At 30.0% G+C, this 22,319-nt stretch overlaps 3 protein-coding genes across 9 annotated transcripts; 1 reads left to right on the forward strand and 2 right to left on the reverse strand.

The window, feature by feature from the left end:
• The first annotated feature begins 2,906 nt into the window (after positions 1–2,906).
• Positions 2,907–5,093, forward strand: LOC129306455 (pentatricopeptide repeat-containing protein At2g36730-like). The gene is made up of 2 exons (XM_054947069.1): positions 2,907–2,991; positions 3,083–5,093. Exon 2 carries the CDS (start codon positions 3,384–3,386, stop codon positions 4,908–4,910), a length of 1,527 nt encoding a protein of 508 aa, XP_054803044.1. The 5' UTR covers positions 2,907–2,991; positions 3,083–3,383; the 3' UTR covers positions 4,911–5,093.
• A 1,528-nt stretch (positions 5,094–6,621) lies between these two features.
• LOC129306540 (transcription initiation factor TFIID subunit 9-like) lies at positions 6,622–10,601 on the reverse strand. Of its 5 annotated transcripts, none has more exons than XM_054947193.1 (4): positions 10,426–10,601; positions 8,956–9,013; positions 8,451–8,734; positions 6,622–7,280 (listed from the first exon to the last, which is right to left on the reverse strand). In XM_054947193.1, exons 3-4 carry the CDS (start codon positions 8,706–8,708, stop codon positions 7,011–7,013), a joined length of 528 nt encoding a protein of 175 aa, XP_054803168.1. In that variant the 5' UTR covers positions 8,709–8,734; positions 8,956–9,013; positions 10,426–10,601; the 3' UTR covers positions 6,622–7,010. The 5 variants fall into 5 exon arrangements, with proteins under 5 accessions (XP_054803168.1, XP_054803171.1, XP_054803170.1 ...); XM_054947196.1 differs by lacking the exon at positions 8,956–9,013 and having other exon boundaries at positions 6,622–6,799; positions 7,001–7,280; positions 10,426–10,600; XM_054947195.1 differs by lacking the exon at positions 8,956–9,013 and having other exon boundaries at positions 6,622–6,804; positions 7,001–7,280; positions 10,426–10,600.
• Positions 10,602–18,985: 8,384 nt separating this feature from the next.
• Positions 18,986–21,316, reverse strand: LOC129306500 (thioredoxin-like protein YLS8). 3 transcript variants are annotated; one of them, XM_054947131.1, is made up of 4 exons: positions 20,974–21,314; positions 20,757–20,794; positions 20,615–20,669; positions 18,986–19,556 (listed from the first exon to the last, which is right to left on the reverse strand). In XM_054947131.1, the coding sequence occupies exons 3-4, from the start codon at positions 20,618–20,620 to the stop codon at positions 19,248–19,250; spliced, it is 315 nt and encodes a 104-aa protein (XP_054803106.1). In that variant the 5' UTR covers positions 20,621–20,669; positions 20,757–20,794; positions 20,974–21,314; the 3' UTR covers positions 18,986–19,247. The 3 variants fall into 3 exon arrangements, with proteins under 3 accessions (XP_054803106.1, XP_054803107.1, XP_054803105.1); XM_054947132.1 differs by lacking the exon at positions 20,615–20,669 and having other exon boundaries at positions 20,974–21,307; XM_054947130.1 differs by lacking the exons at positions 20,615–20,669; positions 20,757–20,794 and having other exon boundaries at positions 20,974–21,316.
• Positions 21,317–22,319: the final 1,003 nt, after the last annotated feature.

Raw genomic sequence — 22,319 nt, forward strand, 5'->3', positions numbered from 1 at the left:
TTAATCTGACGCAGGCCTTTCTTTGGCCATTGCATTCAATTGGAGAAGTGTTGTAGCATCTAGCCTTGCGATTCAGCCACTTTTCTTCTCATTCTCAACAATCTCGCATGCTCTCATCTATTGAGGACCACATCCAGACAAAATCAAAAGCAAAGCAAAGGGTCCTACAAGCTTCTCTTATATAGGGCGGGTAATTTAAGCAGGTCAAACTTATTTGAGTTGGGCTTAATTGAATTAGGTTTAAAATATTATACCTTTTTAAAAAAATTCACATAATCAAGTTAGGATTTGAGTTGGTCCATCGAGTTTGGTCAAAATTATTAACTTATATATGGAGTTGAAAATCTTAATGGTCAAATTTATTCAAATCAGGTTTAAAATATTCTATCTTTTTTTAAAAAAATTTGTATTATCAAGTTTGGTCTTATTTTTTTTAGGTGGATTGGGTTGATTTATTGGGTTTGGCCTGAATTATTGGCTCTATTGTTATACCATGTAAAATGATTGTTGGAGAAAGAAAATCTCATCTAATAATTAGTGAATACATTAGAAATATATAAAGTTTATGATATCTTTGACCAAATGATGTAAATTATTTAAATAAAGTATATTTAATATAAAAACTGATATGGTATTAAGAGTTTTTTGATTTGGAATACAACGGAAAGAATGGAGAAAATCAGACTTAATAAATAGAAATGAAAGATGAAGAAGAAAAAATTAGAGATTAAAAGAAATTACTTGGACGAGAATTCTCTTAAATAACGTTCAGATTTATGAAAGTTAAAAAAAAGAGAAGAATAATTATTTCTTCTCTATTATAATATAGAACATAATTAATTATTTATGCTTTACGAATAATATTTAGCTGAAATTTTAATTTTTTAAAATATTCATATTTTTTTATTTATATTTTTATTAAATATTCTATATAAGAGTTTTGATAATAGTAATTAAAATTTCAATGTATCACTTTTTAAAAGATTAGTTAAAAAAGAAAAGAAAAGTAAGGGTGTAATTGAAAAAATAAGTATAAAAGTTATTCAATATCCTATAAATCTCTTATGTTGCCTAGAGGGTGAAAAAGTAATAGACTTGAGTTTTTTAGATTAAAAAATAGAAAAAAAAATTTTGTATAAGTCATGTAAAGTAGGTTTATTTACAAATAAATTGTGTGAAATTTAAAATTACAGTCAGGTCTTATGAGACTTGAGTATAATTTCAAATTGGTGCAAAAGTAATAATGACCCTATTAAAAAATATTATATCAATCAAAATTCATTTATAATTTATAATTATCACTTTAAAATTTTATAACATTAATAGTCAAATTGATCATGCATTATTAACAAAGTTTAATATTAATTATTATAATTACCTCATCAATACTAATTCATTGTTAATTTATAACTATCATTTTAAAATTTTAAATTTTAATTTCATAATATTAATAGTTAAATCAATCACGCATTATTAAAAAAAATTTAATGCTAATTGTTAATAATTATCTCATCAATAATTTACAATTATCATTTTAACATTTTACACCTTTAATTTTACATATTAATAGTTAAATTGATAATACGTTATTAAAAAAATTAATATTAATTATTATGACTATTTTATTAGTAATTTAGAATTATCATTTTAACTTTTTATAACCGTAACTTCATATATTCAATAATTAAACTAATCATGTATTATGAGTAAGGGTAAGATTGTAGTATTATCTTTATATTTTAATTTTAAATTACCTTAGATCCTAAGAGACATAGCTGCGATTTTTAAATTTTATGAGATTTATTTATAAATTAATTTACTCTCCGAAACTTATATGGGTTTTTTTTTTAAAAAAAATATAAATTGAGGCAAAAGGAAAAAATCTAGAGAATATAGCAAAGAAAATAATATAGAAAGAAATCTCATATCTAATAATTAGTGAGCATATTAGAAATATATATAAATCTTAGGATATGTGATTTTCAACTTATGAAAGGCCATTGATGGACAACTGTTTCTTTAACTTCTGGTTAGTCTTTGTTGCCTTCCTCTTTCTCCTTCTGCAGATCCATTCTTTGACATTTTAAGTCTTGTCCTGAAGTTGTCGTGCTTCGTAAAGCTTTGAAGAGAATAGGTTTCATTCATCCATCTTCCACTTCTGCATATTCCTTCTTATGATGTTATACAGTTCCCAGGAGAGAGTTAATGTTTTATCCTCAGAGAAAATACTCAATTTCTTGTTTTCCATTAACAAGCCGCGTTTTGAGAGGGAGATAGGCTGCTTGTCGAATTTTTCCAGCAAGTCAGCCACACAACTTAGCTGCTAGCAATGTCATTAAAAAAAAAAAAAAATTAACGGGGTTAATTACTATGGACTAACTCCTTTAGCTATAGAATTTTTAGGGACTTGATTATAAATTGAGCGAAAATATAAAAATTATAAGATTAAGTTTTTCCTTTTTTAAAAAAAATGATAATTATTAAGAAAAAAAGAATCATATAAATTTTTAAACTTTCAATTGCATTCTTTATTTAAAAAAGAAAGCAAAAGAACTGCTTTTAAAATTTTCAAATATATTCTTTCAAAAAATTAAAGTAATTTGAGCTATTCCTTATGAAAATAAATTATCTAAAAATTATCTAAGAATAATTAATTATTTTCTTTTAATTTTACATTTTCAAAATTTTAGATGAATAGAGAATAAAATGTTTTTAATGATGATGAATTTAATAAAGATAAATTTAAAAAACTTCTTTCCTTTTATTTCATGCCATATCAGTAATTTTTCTGTTAATACAATATTAATAATTTAACTGCCTCTTTTTTCTGAAAAAATATTGAAAAAATATCATGGCGGTGATTTTTTAAACCGGCCCCTAGAGCCGGAGGGCCTGTCTCTTAGGAAGGAGTCTTCAAATTCAGTGGCCTTCGCATTGCCAGGGACCACATAGTCGCCGGAGCAGGGTGATTCGTCGCCAAATATGATAACGGTAGCGAACTGTGATGAAATATGTGGGTAAGCGTGTTAAATGACGAAACCAGGCCTGTATCTATCTCACTTTGCTTCTGCTTTCTTTTCAGTTTCTTAATCTGAGAGTTTGAGGAATGAGATGCAATTTGATTGTCAAAATCTCAGTACATATTTTGTATGTTTGGTGAATATCATGGGCCTGCGAATGATGGAATGAAAGAACTGTTACTTTCTGTTGCTGTAGACCAGGATGGCAGTCTCGTTTCCTTCCTTAAGGATGAGCGTTGGTCGAATCCAGTCACGTTACGCTAGTCTTTGCGTTAACCCTGCTTTATAGCAATTACCAAAATTGACTGCCCAAATTTATTTATTCAAGTTCTGTTTGCTACTACACGCATAGAAAGCCAATGCATGGTTCGATTGGCAATTCCTCCAAAACTCCCGAACCTCAACGCAAACTTCGTCTCCAAGAAGCACCAATGTCTCTCTCTCCTGAACCTATGCGTTTCCACCAAACAACTCTCTCAGATTCAAGCTCAATTACAAGTTTCTGGTCTTTCCCAGGATCCTTTTTTACTGAGAAAGCTCGTTTATTTTTATGCTTTGTCTTCCTTCCAGAACTTGAACTATGCACGAACACTTGTTCACATCTCTCCCAACCCACCATCCGTTGCTTGGAATATACTCATTAGGGGCTATGCTTCCAGCCATTCCCCTATTGAGTCCATTTGGGTATTCCATGAAATGCGGAGTCGAGGAATTACACGCTCTAAGCTTACGTTTCCGTTCCTTTTCAAGTCTTGCGCTATGGTTGCAGCACTAGGAGAAGGACGGCAGGTGCAGGCAGAAGTTGTCAAGTGTGGTTTGGATTCTGATGTTTATGTACAAAATACCTTGATCAACTTCTATGCTTGTTGCAAGAAAATTTTGGACGCTGAACAAGTGTTTAATGAAATGTCTGAGAGAACTGTCGTTTCATGGAATTCGGTTATAGATGCTTGTGTTCAGAACCTTTGGTTCAAAGATGGAATTGGGTATTTTGTGAAAATGAGAGATTGTGGGTTTGAACCAGACGAAACCACCATGGTTGTCATGCTTTCTGCTTGTGCTGAGTTAGGAAACTTGAGCCTTGGGCGATGGGTACATTCCCAAGTGATAGTGAGAGGGATGGTTCTCAATTGTCAGTTAGGTACTGCTCTTGTTGACACGTATGCAAAGTCTGGAGCAGTAGGTTATGCTAAATTTGTATTTAGCAGAATGGAAGAGAAAAATGTGTGGACATGGAGTGCAATGATTCTTGGACTAGCCTTACATGGGTTTGCTGAGGAAGCTCTCACACTTTTCCCCAAAATAAATGACCATCCAACCATAACTCCAAATTATGTAACTTATCTTGGGGTTCTATGTGCTTGTAGTCATGCTGGAATGGTAAATGAAGGGTACCAATACTTTCAGGATATGGAAAAAGTTCACGGGGTCAAACCCATGATGATACATTATGGAGCTATGGTTGATATCTTGTGTCGTGCTGGCTATCTCATAGAAGCTTATGACTTCATACAGGGAATGCCTATCGTGCCAGATGCAATTGTATGGCGAACCTTGCTAAGTGCATGCACTATTCATGATGTTAATGACCATACAGGGATAGGGAATAAGGTGAGGAAGAGGTTGCTTCAGTTGGAGCCTAGGAGGGGAGGGAATTTTGTTATTGTTGCAAACATGTATGCTGAAGTAGGGATGTGGGAGAATGCAGCAAATGCTAGGAAGGCTATGAAAGATAAGGGGCTGAAGAAGATGGCCGGAGAGAGTTGTGTTGAGTTAGGTGGGTCCATGTATAGTTTCTTCTCAGGTTATGATTCTCGACCAGAATTGATATTTGTGTATCTCTTACTAGATGGACTGAATCTGCATTTGAAGATGGTTAACTACTTGTAGTAGATATAACTTTTGATGAATGCAACATTGATTTTTATCAATTGTATTTTTAATTGGAAATGGCCTACTTTATTTCTTCTCTTCCATCCCTTAGCTAGTTTGCTTTGAAAGTCCCAGTCTGTTTTTGTTGTGAAATTGATCTTGAATTTTCTAATATAATCAATAAAAGGAAGTTTTGAATCATTATTTGTAGAATGGTTTCTTCATATCTTGATTTGGTTCTGTGTATATGTGGAACAGGATCCTTTGAAGAGGATCCATGGAGTTAGTGAAGTTAACTTTCTTTCTCCAATTCTGGTGAAAAATGATAACCACTTAACTTCACTAACTAAATCAAATTTAAACTTAGGAAGATGCTGATTCTGTAATTCTGTTTTTTGTTTTTTTTTTTGGGGTGTTTTTGTTGACGGCAAGAAACTTGACTTGCATGTTCTGCCAGACTTTTCTTGTTGCAAAGACAAAAGGAGTCCTGGCTAGATCTATTGCAGGCTCAATTATTTGTGCAAATCTTTTTAGAATTTTTGCTTATACTGAATGCAGGATGTAGAATCAGATGGGATAAGAAATATTTGACATTGACATATCAGTAATTTATGGGGGCCTAAATGATCGCTGCTGTTTCTAATATTTGATTCTAAATAAATTGTTTAGTTCTAAATCTGGTAATCATCAATTAAATGGTCAAATACTTTGGAAGATGCTTCAAGCTGAAATTACATTTTCTGATGCACATTTCCATACTGGGTGGTAGAAAATCCAGATTTAAAGTTAACCATGGATCATTTAACTGTGCAGGATTGACAGGCATGTAAATATTGTATTGAAAATTTGATTTTATTAATTATAATGCCCTCGTTTATGTCTGTTTCTCAATATGTCGTATTTTATTTTGAAAGTTGAACATGGCAAAATCAAAGAATTATTTGTGCCTTTGTCGCATGTATTAGATTCAATGGATTTTCGTGGGGATGATTAAAAATATTAATAAATCAATAAACAAGGTAATACTTGAGGTTAGTACTGGCCAAAGAACAGGTCTGATGCTTTTAAGGATTCGTTTTTTAGCTCCGTGATGTGAGAATTGCACAGTAAATCCAAATTCAGTTTAAATCAAACATGAAGAGCATGTTTGGATTGGCCCCAAACTTAGTTTAGAAGAGCAGAAGTTAGTTAGACATTTTTTAATGTTTAGATAAACTAAAATTGAAATGGCTTTTATTAGTCTCCCAGCTTTATGTTGAAGCTAGATTTACCTGCTTTTGAAGTTGCTTTTGAATCCAGTTTAAATCAAATACTAAGAGCATGTTTGGATAAAAATATTTTTAAGCTCACTTATAAAATTATTTTAAGCTTTTTTTATTAAAAAAATATATACTACATTTAACTAACAAAATCCACCATCAACTAATCACTCCTATCAGCTGATTTTTTTTTTAACACAATTTGTTTTCAAATAATATAATCAAATAGATTTTTTAAATAAATGAAAACAAAATAAAACATGCTCTTAATATCCCACATACATTTTGTTGAATAGGCCCAAGTTTCCAAACAGGCAAAAAGATGTAGTTTTACTCTTGATTTGCCCTTGTGATAAATTTATATTTAATTTAATTTAATATTTTAATTATTTTTATTTTAATAAATACAGAATATAAAAACATATGTTTGTTAAAAAAGAAAAGAAGAAAATCAGTCATCACCCAAAAGATTAAGAATTTAAATCTCCATATGTAAGATTTGATGAGTCCAAATCACATCAAAAACATGTACACCTGAGCACCAAATGCATATCTGAGCTTCAATTCATTTTGCCACCGGAATCTCAAGATCTTGTTGACAAGTTCTGCAAACACGTACATTTCTTAATCATCTCATCTCCAGATCTCCTAGTCTCCATCCGTACAACAGACATGAAAAATAATATCACAAAGCCACAATTTATAACATTTTGTCACTACATTAATCATACATATGTAGCATTGAAGAAGCCACAATCTTCTTTATCGGTCAAAACAAGGACATTCACTTATGATTCATTGGATTAAACAAAGGAAGAAGTTTCTTACAAGCGTCTGAATTTGACTTACCCTTAATGAGCTAGCCTTTGGGGCGTTTGACCAGTGGAAATGACACCCTTTGTTGAGGATTTTGCTGCATATCTGTCTTGTCTTCCTGAGAGGGATTGGGATCAACACTTTCTTCATCCTCAGTTTCTTCCATTGGCTGGGATGGCCTTTTGTTTGGGATTACCAGCTGGTAGTTAGGGCTGATTAGTGTATCCTTGTCAGGAGGAAGAGGAATGCCAGGACCTGCTATTGTCTTTGGTAATGGTATTTTGTTCCGACTGCGAGCCAACTCCAAAAGCACCTGTTGAGTTGTTACATCATCAAACATTTTATATTTTGGGAGAAAAATTACTGCTTAAATAAGTTGCATGATAAAACAAAAGTTCATGACATCTTTCCTATATATCAAGTATTTTTAGGTCAGATTTTTAGGTCAGACTATGAGCATTCTCTGTTGTCTACAACAGAGACTAATTTCCCTTCGAGTATCGAAGGCAAAGAGTGGTTCCATCCCAACGAGGTTTGCTCTCTACACAGGCTGTGAATCAAGCCCCCAACTACCTGTTTTTTTAAAAAAAAAAAACAAAAGAAAAAAGAAAAAAGAAAAGCTCTACTACTCATGTCAACCTAGTTGATTACTATCAAGCATTCTAACATCAGCACAACTCTAGTTTCCTATTATTTTGCCACTTGGAAAGAGTGCCGGCCAACAGAAAGTAATCCATGCCCAAGCAATTAACAGAAAGTTCAGTTAGTAGATAGTAGATGTTTCAGTTAGCTAGGTACAATAAAATCTCAAAGGTTGTGGAACAAGGAAATAGGTGAAGAGGGAAAAGACGATATATCATAGGCAAGATTTTCTGGAATCCAGTAGTATAATTTAAATGTGATACTTCTATTAAACAAATAATTCCTTTTCAACCTTAATGAAGAAGCAAAAAATGCAGCTGAGCAACAGCTTGCTTGTGCACTGGTATGATTCTGAGTCCAATGTCAGCAGATTGTGCAATAATATTTTGTTTTATTTTATTTACTAGAATGTGTATCAGCAAATTAATTGTGATATCAATTACCAACGTGGCTATTTCAATAAGAGGAAGACATGGCTTCTATATTAGATGCTTATACTATTCCCCCCCCCCCTCCCCCAGCCAACTACGTTCTTTATTAGCTAACACATGCTTAACACCTGCAAACTTAAAAAATCCGGGATTGAAGGAAGATAAAGGAATTTATCTCATCTAACACTTTCTTGGGTAAGGAAGGACGCCATGAAATCCCAATTTCCAAAACTTAAATCAAGAGGAATATTTTCATAAAAATTCTCTTCTCTTCTGCTGTCCCTTATCCAAACGAACCATCAATTACATTACAAAAGAGCAGACACGATTAATTTACTATTTAAAAAATGAAGCTTAATATCAAGAAACACAATAGTAGGCATGACACTTATCTAAATAAATGCAGTTACCTCTCTAGGTGGTGGTTGAGAGAAGCTAAAGTTAACCTTTGACTGAATAGCAAGCTTGACATCATCACAATCAATTGCAGATTTGCTAGCGTGCTCGGAATATACTTGGGCATCTGTCAATACTTCAACAACATAGCGATACCACAACTCCAGAAATTTGTGTATGACACGAGGTTCATAGTCCTCCACTCCCATTGATTTCAAAAGAGACTTCACAATTTTTGCATCCCTTGGCAAGTCCTCATCTTTATCTGCCATAACCTCAACGAGCAATTTGATTTTTCCTGCAACAGAGCAAACCTGAATCAATACATATTGCAGGATGAGTGACCAGTCCAATCCTACAACTGAGCCAAACTATTAAAGGAAAAAATAATAAGAATTTCATAAAAAGAAGCATACTTAGATCTGACACCTACCACAAGCATTTCTTAAATTTCAATGCCTTCCAACAAAGATGAGGCAAAAATTATCTGAAATCCCTATATATCAAAGCAGGATCTACCTGAATTGCAATCAAATTATAAATTCAAGACTGTATCACAATTGCTTCATCCTTGGAACTGCACAAATCACCATTTAAATTTCTGTTAATTTAAACCCCACTTGAAATTAATTACCAAGGTAATCTCAGCCTTGCCTAGGTTCATTCAGACCTGTTTAAATACAAAATTTATGACCCATCATAAACAATCTTTGAACTGAAATCACCATAAGATGACATTTACTTGACCCAACTTGATGTACAAACTGGATTGAAACCAAAATCAACAAGCAGAATTTATACTCAATTAAGGTAAAAAAAAAAAAAAGGCCAGATCATGAAATTCCAGTAATAACAGTGTGACCAAGCTTTTTCACCCAAATTTATATTCAGTTAAGATTAAAAAAAAACAAGGCCAGACCGTGCCAATAAAAGCATCAGAAACAGCAGGAAGCCTTATCACCAGATTGTTAACTCAATTAAACTTTATCATCAGAATCTATGCACAAAGTTTAGCTAAAAAAGGTTAGATCATGCTAAAATCATCAGAGACAGTGGCAAGCTTTACCACAGATTATACACTCAAAATTAAGCTAAAAACCATGGATCATGCTTACTAAACAACTGATGCAGCAGTAAGCTTTATCAGAACATTTTACACTCAAAATTAAACTCAAGACCATGGAAAGTCACTACCCGCAAACACATAATTTGCATCATAATAATGTTGTGTAAATTCAAATATTAAATAATCAAAAAAAAAAATCTACTAAATGTTTCTATTCTGTTTTTTACTGATGCAAGTGAGCACATTATTCAGCATTGAATTGTAACCTATATAGCACGTATAAGTAATGCAAAGAAGGTAGACACTATCAAAGCAGGGGGATCTATAGCAGGATAGGCAATTTTTTTTTCTTTTTCTTTTTCTTTAAAAAAAAATGAACAAGACAAATTCCAAGATACATGCATATTCAAAGTTATAAACTATAGTCTTGGTTCCTCTTTCCATTTGATAACGTTGTTCTTTCAAAGGATTATAGCTATAAATTTCCTCGATCAAACTCGTTGGTCTGTATTGCACAATCAACAGCCATAAGGAAAGTTGTGTTAAAGGTAGCAATCAGACAGCAGGCCATACAGTTGATGCAACAAATATTTTTAAGAAGAACCCTTCATGAACAGCATAGGCAGACCTATATTACTCTCACGCTCCCACTGAAATCGTTGAAATAAGCATAGTTGATATCATACTCTTTTAATTTTTGTTCCAGACACCTTAACGAAGATACCTTAGTAAGCCAATTTATCCAGGCAACTCATCCAAGCTACTAAAGAATGACAATGATAACACTCGCAATTTATGATCTTCCAACTAGACAAAATAAAAGAATTTGAAAAAAAAAATGCGACGGCGTCCGATGCAGGGTTGACAATGAACAGATGAGGCGGGGAACAAATTCAAAGCCAGATTGAACAAATCAATCTCACCGGATTTTGGGAGCAGACAAAGCCCTAGGGTTCGTTCGTGCGTTCTTCTCGCCGGAGAACTGCTACACAGGTCGACAAGTGTGGAATTCCGGACAAAAAATAATCGGCTCCTTCTACGAGACAAGAGATTGTTTTGTTTTGTAAAATTGGAGGAAAAACCAAACGCTTGGATTAGTCACTCAATTAACACGCTGACGATTAAAAATAGTCACTCAAGTCTCCATTATTAATTAATTTGGTGCCAAAGTTTAATATTCATACATCTAGTTTGTGACAGTTTCTTAAGGAAAAATTACACACGTGTCAAAATCAGTATTTATAAGTAGATGAGATTTGTAGATAATTAATCATCTAAGATGTAATCATAAGTAATTTTTTCATTCTTACACTATAATGTTAATTTTTTAGATTTTAATTGTGTGATGGGTAAATATGTTGATGAGTTGGTATGTTAAATTAGTTTAATTTTTATTAATATAATCATTATACTTTGAGGAGAAAAAAAGCCAAAAAAAAGAAATTTTTAAATATTTTATAAAATGTAATTTATTTTATAAAGATTTTAAAAAATACAAAATTTTTTGCATGCGGTTATAATTATAAAAAATTACTTTCTATTTAAAAAATGATTTTTCACTTTTTTGGATGAAAATACTTTTTTTAAAAACATGTTTAGATAAAAAAAAGGTTCTTTTAATTTATATTAAAAAAAATTCTTTTAATAAAATTGTAGATATTTAAATAATATTATTTAAAATAAATTATTTCAAACTTTGATTCATCAACTTAAAATTTTTATTGACATTAAGAAAATAAAAAAAATCCAATAACACATTCATCTTAGTATGTGATCTCTAATATTATTTTTTATTTTTTCTATATATTTGACATATGCTTACCTGGGATCTTGCCATTTATCATGATAAGATACATTATTACTATCTTCATTATTAAAATATCATTTTCTATACTGTAACTCTTAGGTTTTCAAAATTTTAAAGAATATCAATTCATTTGAGTCCATCCTTCTAACATAGTTATGAAGAGCAAAGCATGTTCATATGATAGAAATTTGAACAATAAGCTTGATATTGGTCATATTTTGGAATACTCTCCATCCTATCTTGCAAACACAAAAAATTCTTTTAATAACACTTCTCCAATTAGAGTAATAAAAATTAAATATTTTATCTCTTGATCTAAAGCCAAGAGCTACCCTAAAATGTGCAAGATGATATCTTGTATTCCTATATGGTCTTAACAAACCTTTGAATAATAGATATCCTGAGTTAGTGAGATAATATTTACCTATACATAAAATAGAAAATATATTAAACAATATTACATAAATACTTATAAATTGCTTAAATATCTCAAGTTATATAATACTAACATTGAAGAGGATAAGGGAATTGTAAACATGGTTTATGAGGTGTATCCATAAAAATCTGTGCATCATGAATAAATCCTTCCTAATCACACAATGCAAATGTAAAGCACATATTAAAATTGCATATAGCCATTACATTTGTGCTCGTATATCCTTTAGGCATCTGCTTATTTGTTGGGACATGTATGCCAATATGAGTGTCATCTATTGCTCATATGCATTCTTTAAAATAAGGCTAATATTGATTATCATCTTTTTTATGTTGAGAAGTAGCAATTTGCATTGGATCAGTGGGCCTAATTACACTATTGTCTAACTTATATATAATCATTAAAACTTTTTTGAAATGGTTGTGAATGATTTGGCTAGAGTGCTAAAATCATTATTGAACTTATCTATATGTGCCTCCTTAACCCATGATATACAAAAAAAAAAAAAGCAATACTTTCATCTACTCTAATGTATTTGGTAGGTGTCAATTCATAGTTATTGGTCAACTCTCAAAACAATTGTTGAAACACATGTATTTTTTTTTGAAATTGCTCAAAAAACCTATTATCATTTCCCCCTTTCAACTATACTAGCCACTTGTGACTAGAGAGAATTGAAATAGTTTTCTTTTCTTTCACAACATACTTTAACATATGATCTATTACTAAAAAACAGCCAAATTCATTGCACTTTGAAATCTATATTTATAACTATTTTTGACTTTAATTTCCATTGCAGAATCATCATCACTTATATATGAATTATCAATCATCTTGAAAATATAAATGTAATTAATACAAATTGAACAAATAGATATAAAATTTTGAATAAATATTACCAAATATTCCATAAGTCAAATGAATCAAATAAAATCTAAAACATGTGCAATATTATAAATTCAACACCTAAGCAAAATGACATATAAAATATATCCAACTAATGAGTACATAGGGTGTCCTCATGCGTGCAAGTGTTTAGCCAATCGAAGGTCATCTCTTGATCAAGTGACAAAATGTTATTCTATTTTATTTGTTGGCTAGAATTCTCATAGCCAAAAAATGTTGATTTGTTCCTTTTATCAAGTTTGGAACCTCATTTAACATTGATAAACACTTGCCATAACTAAAAGGATAATTTGGTTTTGATCCTCCAATAATAGCATTAGACCCTTGATCCATGCCATCAAGAAGACAATCCAGAGAATTTTGACATATACACAATTCAAGCTAAAACTAGTCAAATTCAAGTTATTATACAAGCATCTTTTCTCTCTCTTCTATTTAGCGACACTACCCAAATTGAAATAATTTTCAGGGAGATGCTGATGATCATAGAAAACAACACGGGGATGTCATAAGTGTATTTCACATAGAATAATTTTAACAGAGTAGGCAGCAAAATAATAAATTGAACCTTTAGCAGAGTTAGGAGATAAGGCTGATTTGATCCAAGCAAACTAGAGTGAGGGAGGAGGTGAAGGACGGTCACTTGAGTTGGAGAAGATGTTGCAGAAGAAGACACAAGGAGAAGGGTTGCTTTTGTCCTCTACAATTTTAGCATGAAAACCACCGTTCCTTTTCTAATTTTCTCTCTCATGCATTGCATGACTTATTCTAAGAAGTTATTCATGTTAGTTTTTTAAAGTAATCAGATATTTGATTTTCTTCAGATTCTAATTATTTTTAAAATCTTAAATAAGCACCTTAAATATTACTTATAGTAATTTTTTCTTAAAAAAGTGACTTTTCAAGGGGGAAAAAAGGATAAAACAAATGGGCTCCTAGTCAAGTTCAAGCATTTGATTAGATCAATTTAAATAAAAAGGTTTGGCTTATTTTCACAAAACTTGACCTATGAGTCTAATAGACCAGTCCATATTATTATTTTATAATATATATAATATTTAATTTAGAAATTAGAAAATAATCAACTTCATGCCTTTCTTTGACCTCTTTCTTCTCATTTTTTTTTTCAAATCAAAAGTTGAAAGTACTAGACATATTCTTCCTTACTTATGTTCTTTTTTATTAGTTTTTGCATGATGAATTGATGATATACCAATTTCAATATTTGATTTTTAATTAATATATTATTTTTTATTTCTATTTTGTTGGTTATGCTTTTAATCAAAGTAGATTGTAATCTCATGCATTGCATGGAAAATTTTTTATTTCTTATGTTAAATGTAGACAAAAATATATAAAAGCATATAAATATGAATAAGGCATTGAAGAAAGTTTAAAAATGTATGTATTGCATAATATTATTACTGTATTATTATATTGTATTATAATTGATAAGTACTCTTACTTATTTTGTATTATAACTGGTAAATCAGATTATGTATATATAAGCTTTAATAGTCCTAAAGCTTATTTACGAAATATTCCTTTGAGTAAATGTACTTTAGTTTGACTTTCAGCTCAATGGTAAAGATGCTTTTCTAGCAAGTCAAACCAAAAGTCCAAGCAGTTTGCAGAAGGTCGGATATTGCTTTGAGTCCATCAACCCAGGAGCATGGCTAGCAATAAAGGTATTTAGTCCACATTTACTAATTTTGCTTTTCCAAAGTACACGCAACATATGAATTAGGTCATTGGGAATAAGATCAAGGAAAAAGAACAGAAAGGTCCTGAAACAACAAATTAATTCAACTTAAATTTCAAGTATCAAATTTTAAAAATTTATAAGTTTAGTTTTTAATTTTATAATTTCATTAAGATAAATTTACAATTTATTTTTTAAATCTTAATATGGTTGAAGAATAAATAAATTTTTTCCTATTAAAATTTAAAATACAAGTTACAAATTTATTATAATAAAGTTGTAAAATTAAAAATTAAACTTATAAATTCCTGAAATTAACACTTAGGATCTAAGTTAAATTAACTCTGTCATTCTCCCTAAGAGTAACCAATCAAAGAAAAAAAAAATTGGGTGAGAGTAAGATATCTTTTGTAAGCAAAAAATATTCCTTTTTTGTTTTGGGAGGATGACTAAAATCTCATAGCAAAATTAATGTCAAATTAAGACTTTATCATAATTTTGATTTTCAAATTTATTATCCATCCTCATATTTTAATATTGAAAAAATTTAAAAAATATTAATTAATTTACTTTATTTATGTTTCATTATATATTCACTCATGAACATACATTAAACGGGAGTCACTAGAACAATTCATGATAAATAGATAATTTATTTTTGCATATTTAGAGATAAATATTTAAACTTGCCATATCACTTGATTTAAATTTTTACAAAGATTATTAGTACTAGAAGTTTAGGTGGGAATCAAACTATTTGAAATATAAAATAATTATGTATTTAATTTGAAAGCATTCTATAGGATAAAGATTATTTTAAAAACCTTTTTAGTAAATTACGATGCCCTTGTTTATAAAAATTCACTTCAAACTTCTTGACTATGGAAAAATATACCCCTATACTTTTAAATGATTGCTATCCTAAAGTTTTGGTTTTATTCCTAAATTTATGGGTTGCAAATTGACTAGTGGAGAAAAATAAGAACCTTACGAATTAATAGAGTAACTATATAAAGGTCTAAGCTTATCTTTAATGCCCGTATAGACATTGATTTTTTATGGAGTTAAGTGCAAATTAAAAGGCGGCAGGTGCAATTTTTTGTTTAAAAAAATTTAAAATTTTGCTGATTTAGTTGTCAAGTACTATTAATATAATGTACAAAGAAATCTTTCAAAACCTCCAACCTTTTAATCTTTCAAAACTCCAAGTTACTAATGCATGATTTTTTTGTGAACGTTACTTTTGAGTTCACTATATAATAAAAAATAATGTCTTTACTAAACATTTGTTGTCAAATTCAGCAGCTTTTGTTAAATAATACTTCATTTTTTTTTTATAACAACATGTCACATATTATGGTTATAAGTGTTTAGATTATACTATCATTATTTAAATTTGTGTCTTTTGAATTGGCCAATCCGTGCAACGCACAGGGTTGTGGCTTGTCATAACAATGATAACATGAAATATATTAAAATAATAATAATATATGTTCATACAATTGCTCAAAATATATATATATATATATGTGTGCGCGCGCGCGCGTTCATACAACATTATGGGAACCCCCAAAATGAGGGTGAATAAAATTATGACATTGTATAACCTAAAACTCTGACATATGTAAATACGAACTTTTTTTTTTTGCTAAATAAATATGGACTAAAAACCCAAGTTAATGTAAGAAGTGAGGGTTATCATTTTTAAATAAATAAAATGGTTGGGAATTTAATTTCCAAATACATTGCATGAAATAAGTGAGAGATACTCCTACTCAAAAAGAACTAAACTAAACGTCACTCATTGAATGCAACCATTCTGAAAGCCATCCATCATCAATTATCATCAAGAAAAATGAGAGATTTTATTATTAAAAATTAAATAGTCACTTTTGATTATGTTTATAAAAAAATAAATAGACATATTGATCTTGTGATTCACCAAATTTCACATGGAAATTTTGATATTATGACTTTCGACAACCCAGCTCTTGATTATAGAAAACTTATGGTTTTGGATATGACTTTGCCTGTGTCTTTGCACGGTTTTATCTGCAGCTTTGTATTAAAAAAATTGCTAAAAATGGATTTAAAAAATTGGGGTTTTGTCTAAACCACCTGGTTAAAAATATTTATCAACTCTTAATTTGAGGACCACTATTGACTTTGTATGAAAAGTTTAAAAACTCAGGGTGCAATTTAATTTTTTCTATGATAAGATGTTTTATGTTGGGAAAATGATAATAAAATTCCTTTAAAATATATAAATGACAATTTAGTCCCTCAAAATGCTATAATTTCCTTATAATTAATGAATTTTTATAAATTACTAAATTACCCTTATTGAAAATAAATGATTCACAAGTTTTGTTTAAATATTTACAACTTTTTTTATATTCACAACAATATAACAGCAAATAAGGAATTAACATGTAAAGTTGTGATTTACTTTTGCATTGTTGCGAATATAACAAATAAAATTGTGAATATTTAAATAAAACTTGTAAATTATTTATTTTCAATATGGGCAATTTGGTAATTTAAAAATTTCATTAATGACAAAAAAGCCCCTAGAGACTTTAGGGAAATTATTGTATTTTGAAGGACTAAATTATTATTTATACTTTCAGAGAGATTTTACTGTCATTTTTCATTCTATATTTACCTATGTTTTTAATGTTTTGAATGATGAAAATATATTTTTTTAATTAATTAAATTATACAATTTAAAACTACTCACAACAAAACAAAACAATTGGGAAATTGTTGGTTTAAATTTTATAAATTTAACAATTGTATGACTTAGAATAACTAATGAGAATAATTAATCATATTTTCATTTTTAAGTAACTAGTCATTGGTTCCTATTCAAAATCTGACAATAATGTGAAAAATAATGAGAGAGAATTTTATATATTAATAATAAAGTAAAATAAGGTGACCTCCCTATCATTTTGCTAAATTACAAAGACCTCCATTCTATTTTTCAAAAACTATACTTTAGTTTAATTTTTAACACAATTAAGAATATTATATTAACGATTCCAAAATAGATAATTTTAATTTGTAATTATGTTACAAAATTAAATTATTATTTTATCCGTATGATTTAATTATGTACTCTCTCTCACAATTTAAAATAAATTAAATAATTAAGCATATAAATATTTAAATAAATAATTTAAAAATTTTATTTAATTAAATTTTTAATAAACATTTTCAATATTATTTTGGCCAATTTATATATTTATTTTTTTAAATTACTAAATAAATACATTTACATAACTAAAAATCCAAAATACAAATAAAAAGTTAAGAAAATATATACATGATTGTTTTTAGTAATTTAAATAATTTTTAAACAACATTTATATTTAAAAAGATATTTTGATCTAACATAAATAACTTAATTGTCAATTAACGGTTGGATGGATAAAGATACAATTTTAAAAATAGAAAGAATGTTTGTGTTTTGTAGCTATTCATATTAAGAGAAGCTTGAATAGGATTTAAAAATAGAAATAAAATATATGTAATTAAAGTAAAATATAACGGAAGTTAGAGCCTCAATAACTGTGTCATTGCCCCAAGCACAAAGATAGTTATAAAAAAAAAAAAAAAAGAAAGGAGGCTAGACTATTTTACCTTTGATGCTATGGAATGATAAAATTTTTAATCTTTACATTGTCTTAACTATAAATTTGACTCTTTAAGTTTAATTTTTTATCCATTTGGTTTCTCACATTTTTTTTAAATTATCATGTTAGTCATTTGTATTTTAAAATAGAAATTAAAACTCAAATTAACAATGATTATTGGTTATCAAAAATTAAATAAATACTTGTTAATTCAAGTTAATATTTTATCAACAAATATCTATTCAGGTTTTAATAATAAATTATTTTAATTAATAATAATTTATTTAGACTTATTTTCTATTCAAGTTTTAACAATAACTAATTCTTGACTAATATAAATTTCTTCTAGTAGTTTTTTATTGCTATTTTCTGAAACTTTTTCTTTGATAGCTCTATGACTATTAGTCTCTGTTTATAAAAAGTTAAGCAACCATGGGATTTGAATTCATGGAGTGACTTAAATTCACTAATTTAATGAGTATCACAATTACAATAATTAAATTTTATCACTACTTGAAGATTATTAAAATACATTTTCCTTAAAAAATCTTGATGAGTGCATCAATTTCAGCCATTGAATTTTATCACTATCTGAAAATTATTAAAATATATTTTTCTTAAAAAATTCAAAATAACCGCCGTGATAAAAACATTGCTTACGTATGTTGTCCCTTCTCAAACTTTGATATTTGTACTTGTTGAGTATTATATGACAATCTCTTACAACCGATTATTATTGTGCAAGATAAGATATTCATTGAGCGAATAAATTCTTCGTCTGATTCAAATCAAACGCAAGTTGAGGAATCTCCTCTCCAGCCCAACGACAATAGGATCTCGCTCAGCTACACAAACTATTTATAATTATTATATATTGACTGCTTTCTTGAGACAACCACTTACATTTTTCACATGTAGAAGAAACTCTACCTCTGATTTAGAATTGGCGTTTCAAAATTTTACAATTTTTCAACCTACGTGATAATTTAGAATATTCTGCATAATTTTCTGGATATCACTAGTAACTAGTAAACATCTTACAAGTAGAATCCAAACTGACATCAATTATAAAGGACACTAGCCACAGCTAACATAATATTGTAGTTAAAGATGTTCCATGCAATTCAAATCACAACCACCAACTCAGCAACTACTCAAAGGTAATCAGATAGAAGGCTCACTATTTACAGTGGTTATTATCACTCAAGTGTCTTAAGTAGTTCCCTAAAACCCAAATCAATAACTTGAATGCTAATTCAGTAGCGATACTTGGTGGAGTAATCTTTAGGAGATATTACCAGACCACGTCCCTTCCTGGCACCTCTATAGACTGTCTCAACAATATCAATGAACTCTTGCTTGTCCTTAAGAGCCCAATTAATCTTATTGTTGTTTCCAGTTCCAAGGTCTATCATGATATGCTTGTTCCTGAAGAAGAACATAACAGTGCATGGGTCATAAAGCTCATACATTGTGTTGAAATCAGGAACCTCCGTGATGTCCACCAGGTAAATTACTGCAAAATTTTTAATCGTCTCAGCAACTGATGCCAGCACCTCATCCATCTGATGTTAACACATATTAATCAAATGATTAGGTAAACATTGGGACAAATCTTGAGACTACAGAATTGAAAGGAATTATCTGATGCACGTTTAAATAGGGCAACGAGAAGGACGAAGCAATACTTTGAATCCCTGGAGCACAACATATCTCCCATAATTAAACCAATAAATATCATACTACCACTCCAACATAGCAGTTGAAACAAACTTTGAGAAAAAAATAGTTTCCTTTAAATTTTGAGCCATGAAAACATGCCAATGCATACAAAAATGGGAGAGCTTCAGGAGAATAAATCCTTGATCCCCTCAAAGGCTAAGGATGCCAATTCGGAACCAGAGAGAAGAAAAGCAAATGCTTATGATTCAAAGACGTAAATAAAAATCTTCAAGGTCCTTTGACATTGAAGAACTTACTTACTAAAGCATAAACATCCCAATCGATTTTGTAAGTAGAGGATTTTTCTTTCTCTTTTGGCATGCATTAGAGGGCTTAACTAGGAGAAATTGACAAATTTCAAAAGATTTTTTTATTTTTTATTTTTGAGCTCAACACATTCACCTTCATGAGGCAGGAAAAAGTGAAAATAATTGACAGATTTCATAACATAATGATTTTACAGAGTTCTCAGTTATTCTTTCATTGTTCTGCTATTCCGTTACTCTAGTCCTTATCATTTTTGTTTGTGTTCTCGGAAGGATTTTCACACAGAAATCATTGATTTGTTTGGATTAACGAGATCATCCCAGGCTATATACTAATTGGTTCTATATCCATTTAGATACACAACATCAATCTTTATATGCCAACAAGCAATAATCATGGATTACAATTGATATGCCTGCTCACCACAAATTGTTCTAGGCTTTTCTATTTCCAGGTGAAGATACATAGAATCAACCCAAAAAAAAAAAAAAAAGAAATTACCGATGCATATTCAAACTAATATCACAAGCAAAAAACAAAGACAGAACAAGTTCTCATTAAGGAACATATCGTGCAACCTGGTAGCACTTCTAATCAGTTTGCAAATCTCAACAGAACCATACAGAGTTTCTACCTCCATTACAGTCTTTTGTAATTCTTGGGCTTCCCAGCAGGCTATGACAATTATTCTCAAAAATTGAAATGCAGAAAAATCAATACAACAACAACCAAACTAAACACAATTGATATGGTCTAAATGCAGGCTCTGTGTCTACCTTATTTCAGATTATAGCTTCCTTCGTCAATTGTCATCCTTCAAAACATAAAACAAACAAAGATGAACCACAAATAAACATAGACATTTGCGTTCATTAATTTAAACTCAAATTCTTCAACCAATTTTTAAGTCACCTCAGATATTCCACGAGTCATCATCTGATTTGCAGTCATTGAATTTAAATTGAGATTAAAGAAGAATGAATACACAGGTACCTGCATACAGGTATCGTCCCAGTCATGGCCAAAGCGGATAACGACGACGCGTTCTTCCTCGGCAAGAATAGCCTGATCGACGGCCCATCCAGAATGAAGGTGCGGCAACAGGTACGACATTCTCTCTCCCTCTCCCTCCCTCCCTCTCTCTCTCTCTCTGTATCGCCGGACACAATCTGTGGCTCTGTGTTATGTGAGGCAAAGAAGCGAGATGTGATTCCAGGGGATTTATACGATGGCGCCAAACACTCAGGCGAAGTGTCTAGAAACACCCAGTCTCGCCAACACGCTCAGTGAGTCAAACGATATGGCGTGACCGCGTGAGCCCAACGCAAATGATGGGAAACTAGAATTATATGGATTCTGTTTTATTGTAAGAAGGCCAATATATCAAGTATCAACACAAAAAGAAAATTCTACAATTTCAAAACAGAAATATTAAAAAAAAAAAAGATGAAGTAGCGGGCGAAAAAAAGAAGAAGCGTGTTTCACATCTCTGAATAGCATAAACTGTTAAAGTTGTCCAAAAGCTTTAAAATATCTTGATTCACAATATATCATCAGCTAGAGCAAAAGCAAACACCCTAATTATGCCTAGTTCTCAAGTTCCCAAACCATGTAACCCTTCCAAAATAATACAAGGAGAAATTCCGATCCAAAGAAGGATGCTATGGATATAAAAGGCCAAGAATAAATGTGGAGTAATAGGCTAATAGCATTAGCATTAGATTGGCTAAAAAGTAGTCTAATCCAACTTTCATTGTCGAGACATGAAGAAATAGTCTAGTAAGATTTTTTTTTTTCCTTTTTGCAAAAACATGTGCCCGAATCTCCCGTTGAAATCATGAGTTTGATTATGAGAGCCAGACATGAAAATTCCTTCAATAGTTTTAAGATTTATATTTTTCTTTCATGTTGGCTGTTATTTTATTTAGGAGAGTTTAACTTTGTACTCATTTTAGTCAGTTTAATTCTGTCCCAATCATATCGAGATGAGTTTTTCTCAACTAGAAAAAAAGTAGGATGAAACTTTATGAGACAGGACAAAAATGGGTTTAGAACGGGATGGAATAAGAGATTGCCCTTAAGATTTCTCGTCCTGGAATTATATATATATATATATATATATGTATGTATGTATGTATATATATATTTAAAAAAAAAAAAAATATATATATATATATTTTTTCTTTTAAAAATATGTATTAAATATATTAATTATATTAATATAATTTTAATATTTGCAATCCTTATTCAAAACTAAAAATTATTGATATTAATAATTTTAATAACACAGAGCAAGTAAAACAAGATAATATATTTCTTCACAATATATTAATTATATC

Source organism: Prosopis cineraria, unplaced genomic scaffold, assembly GCF_029017545.1.
Source record: "Prosopis cineraria cultivar Desert tree isolate PC_DT_omini unplaced genomic scaffold, ASM2901754v1 PC3, whole genome shotgun sequence".
Taxonomy (NCBI): domain Eukaryota; kingdom Viridiplantae; phylum Streptophyta; class Magnoliopsida; order Fabales; family Fabaceae; genus Prosopis; species Prosopis cineraria.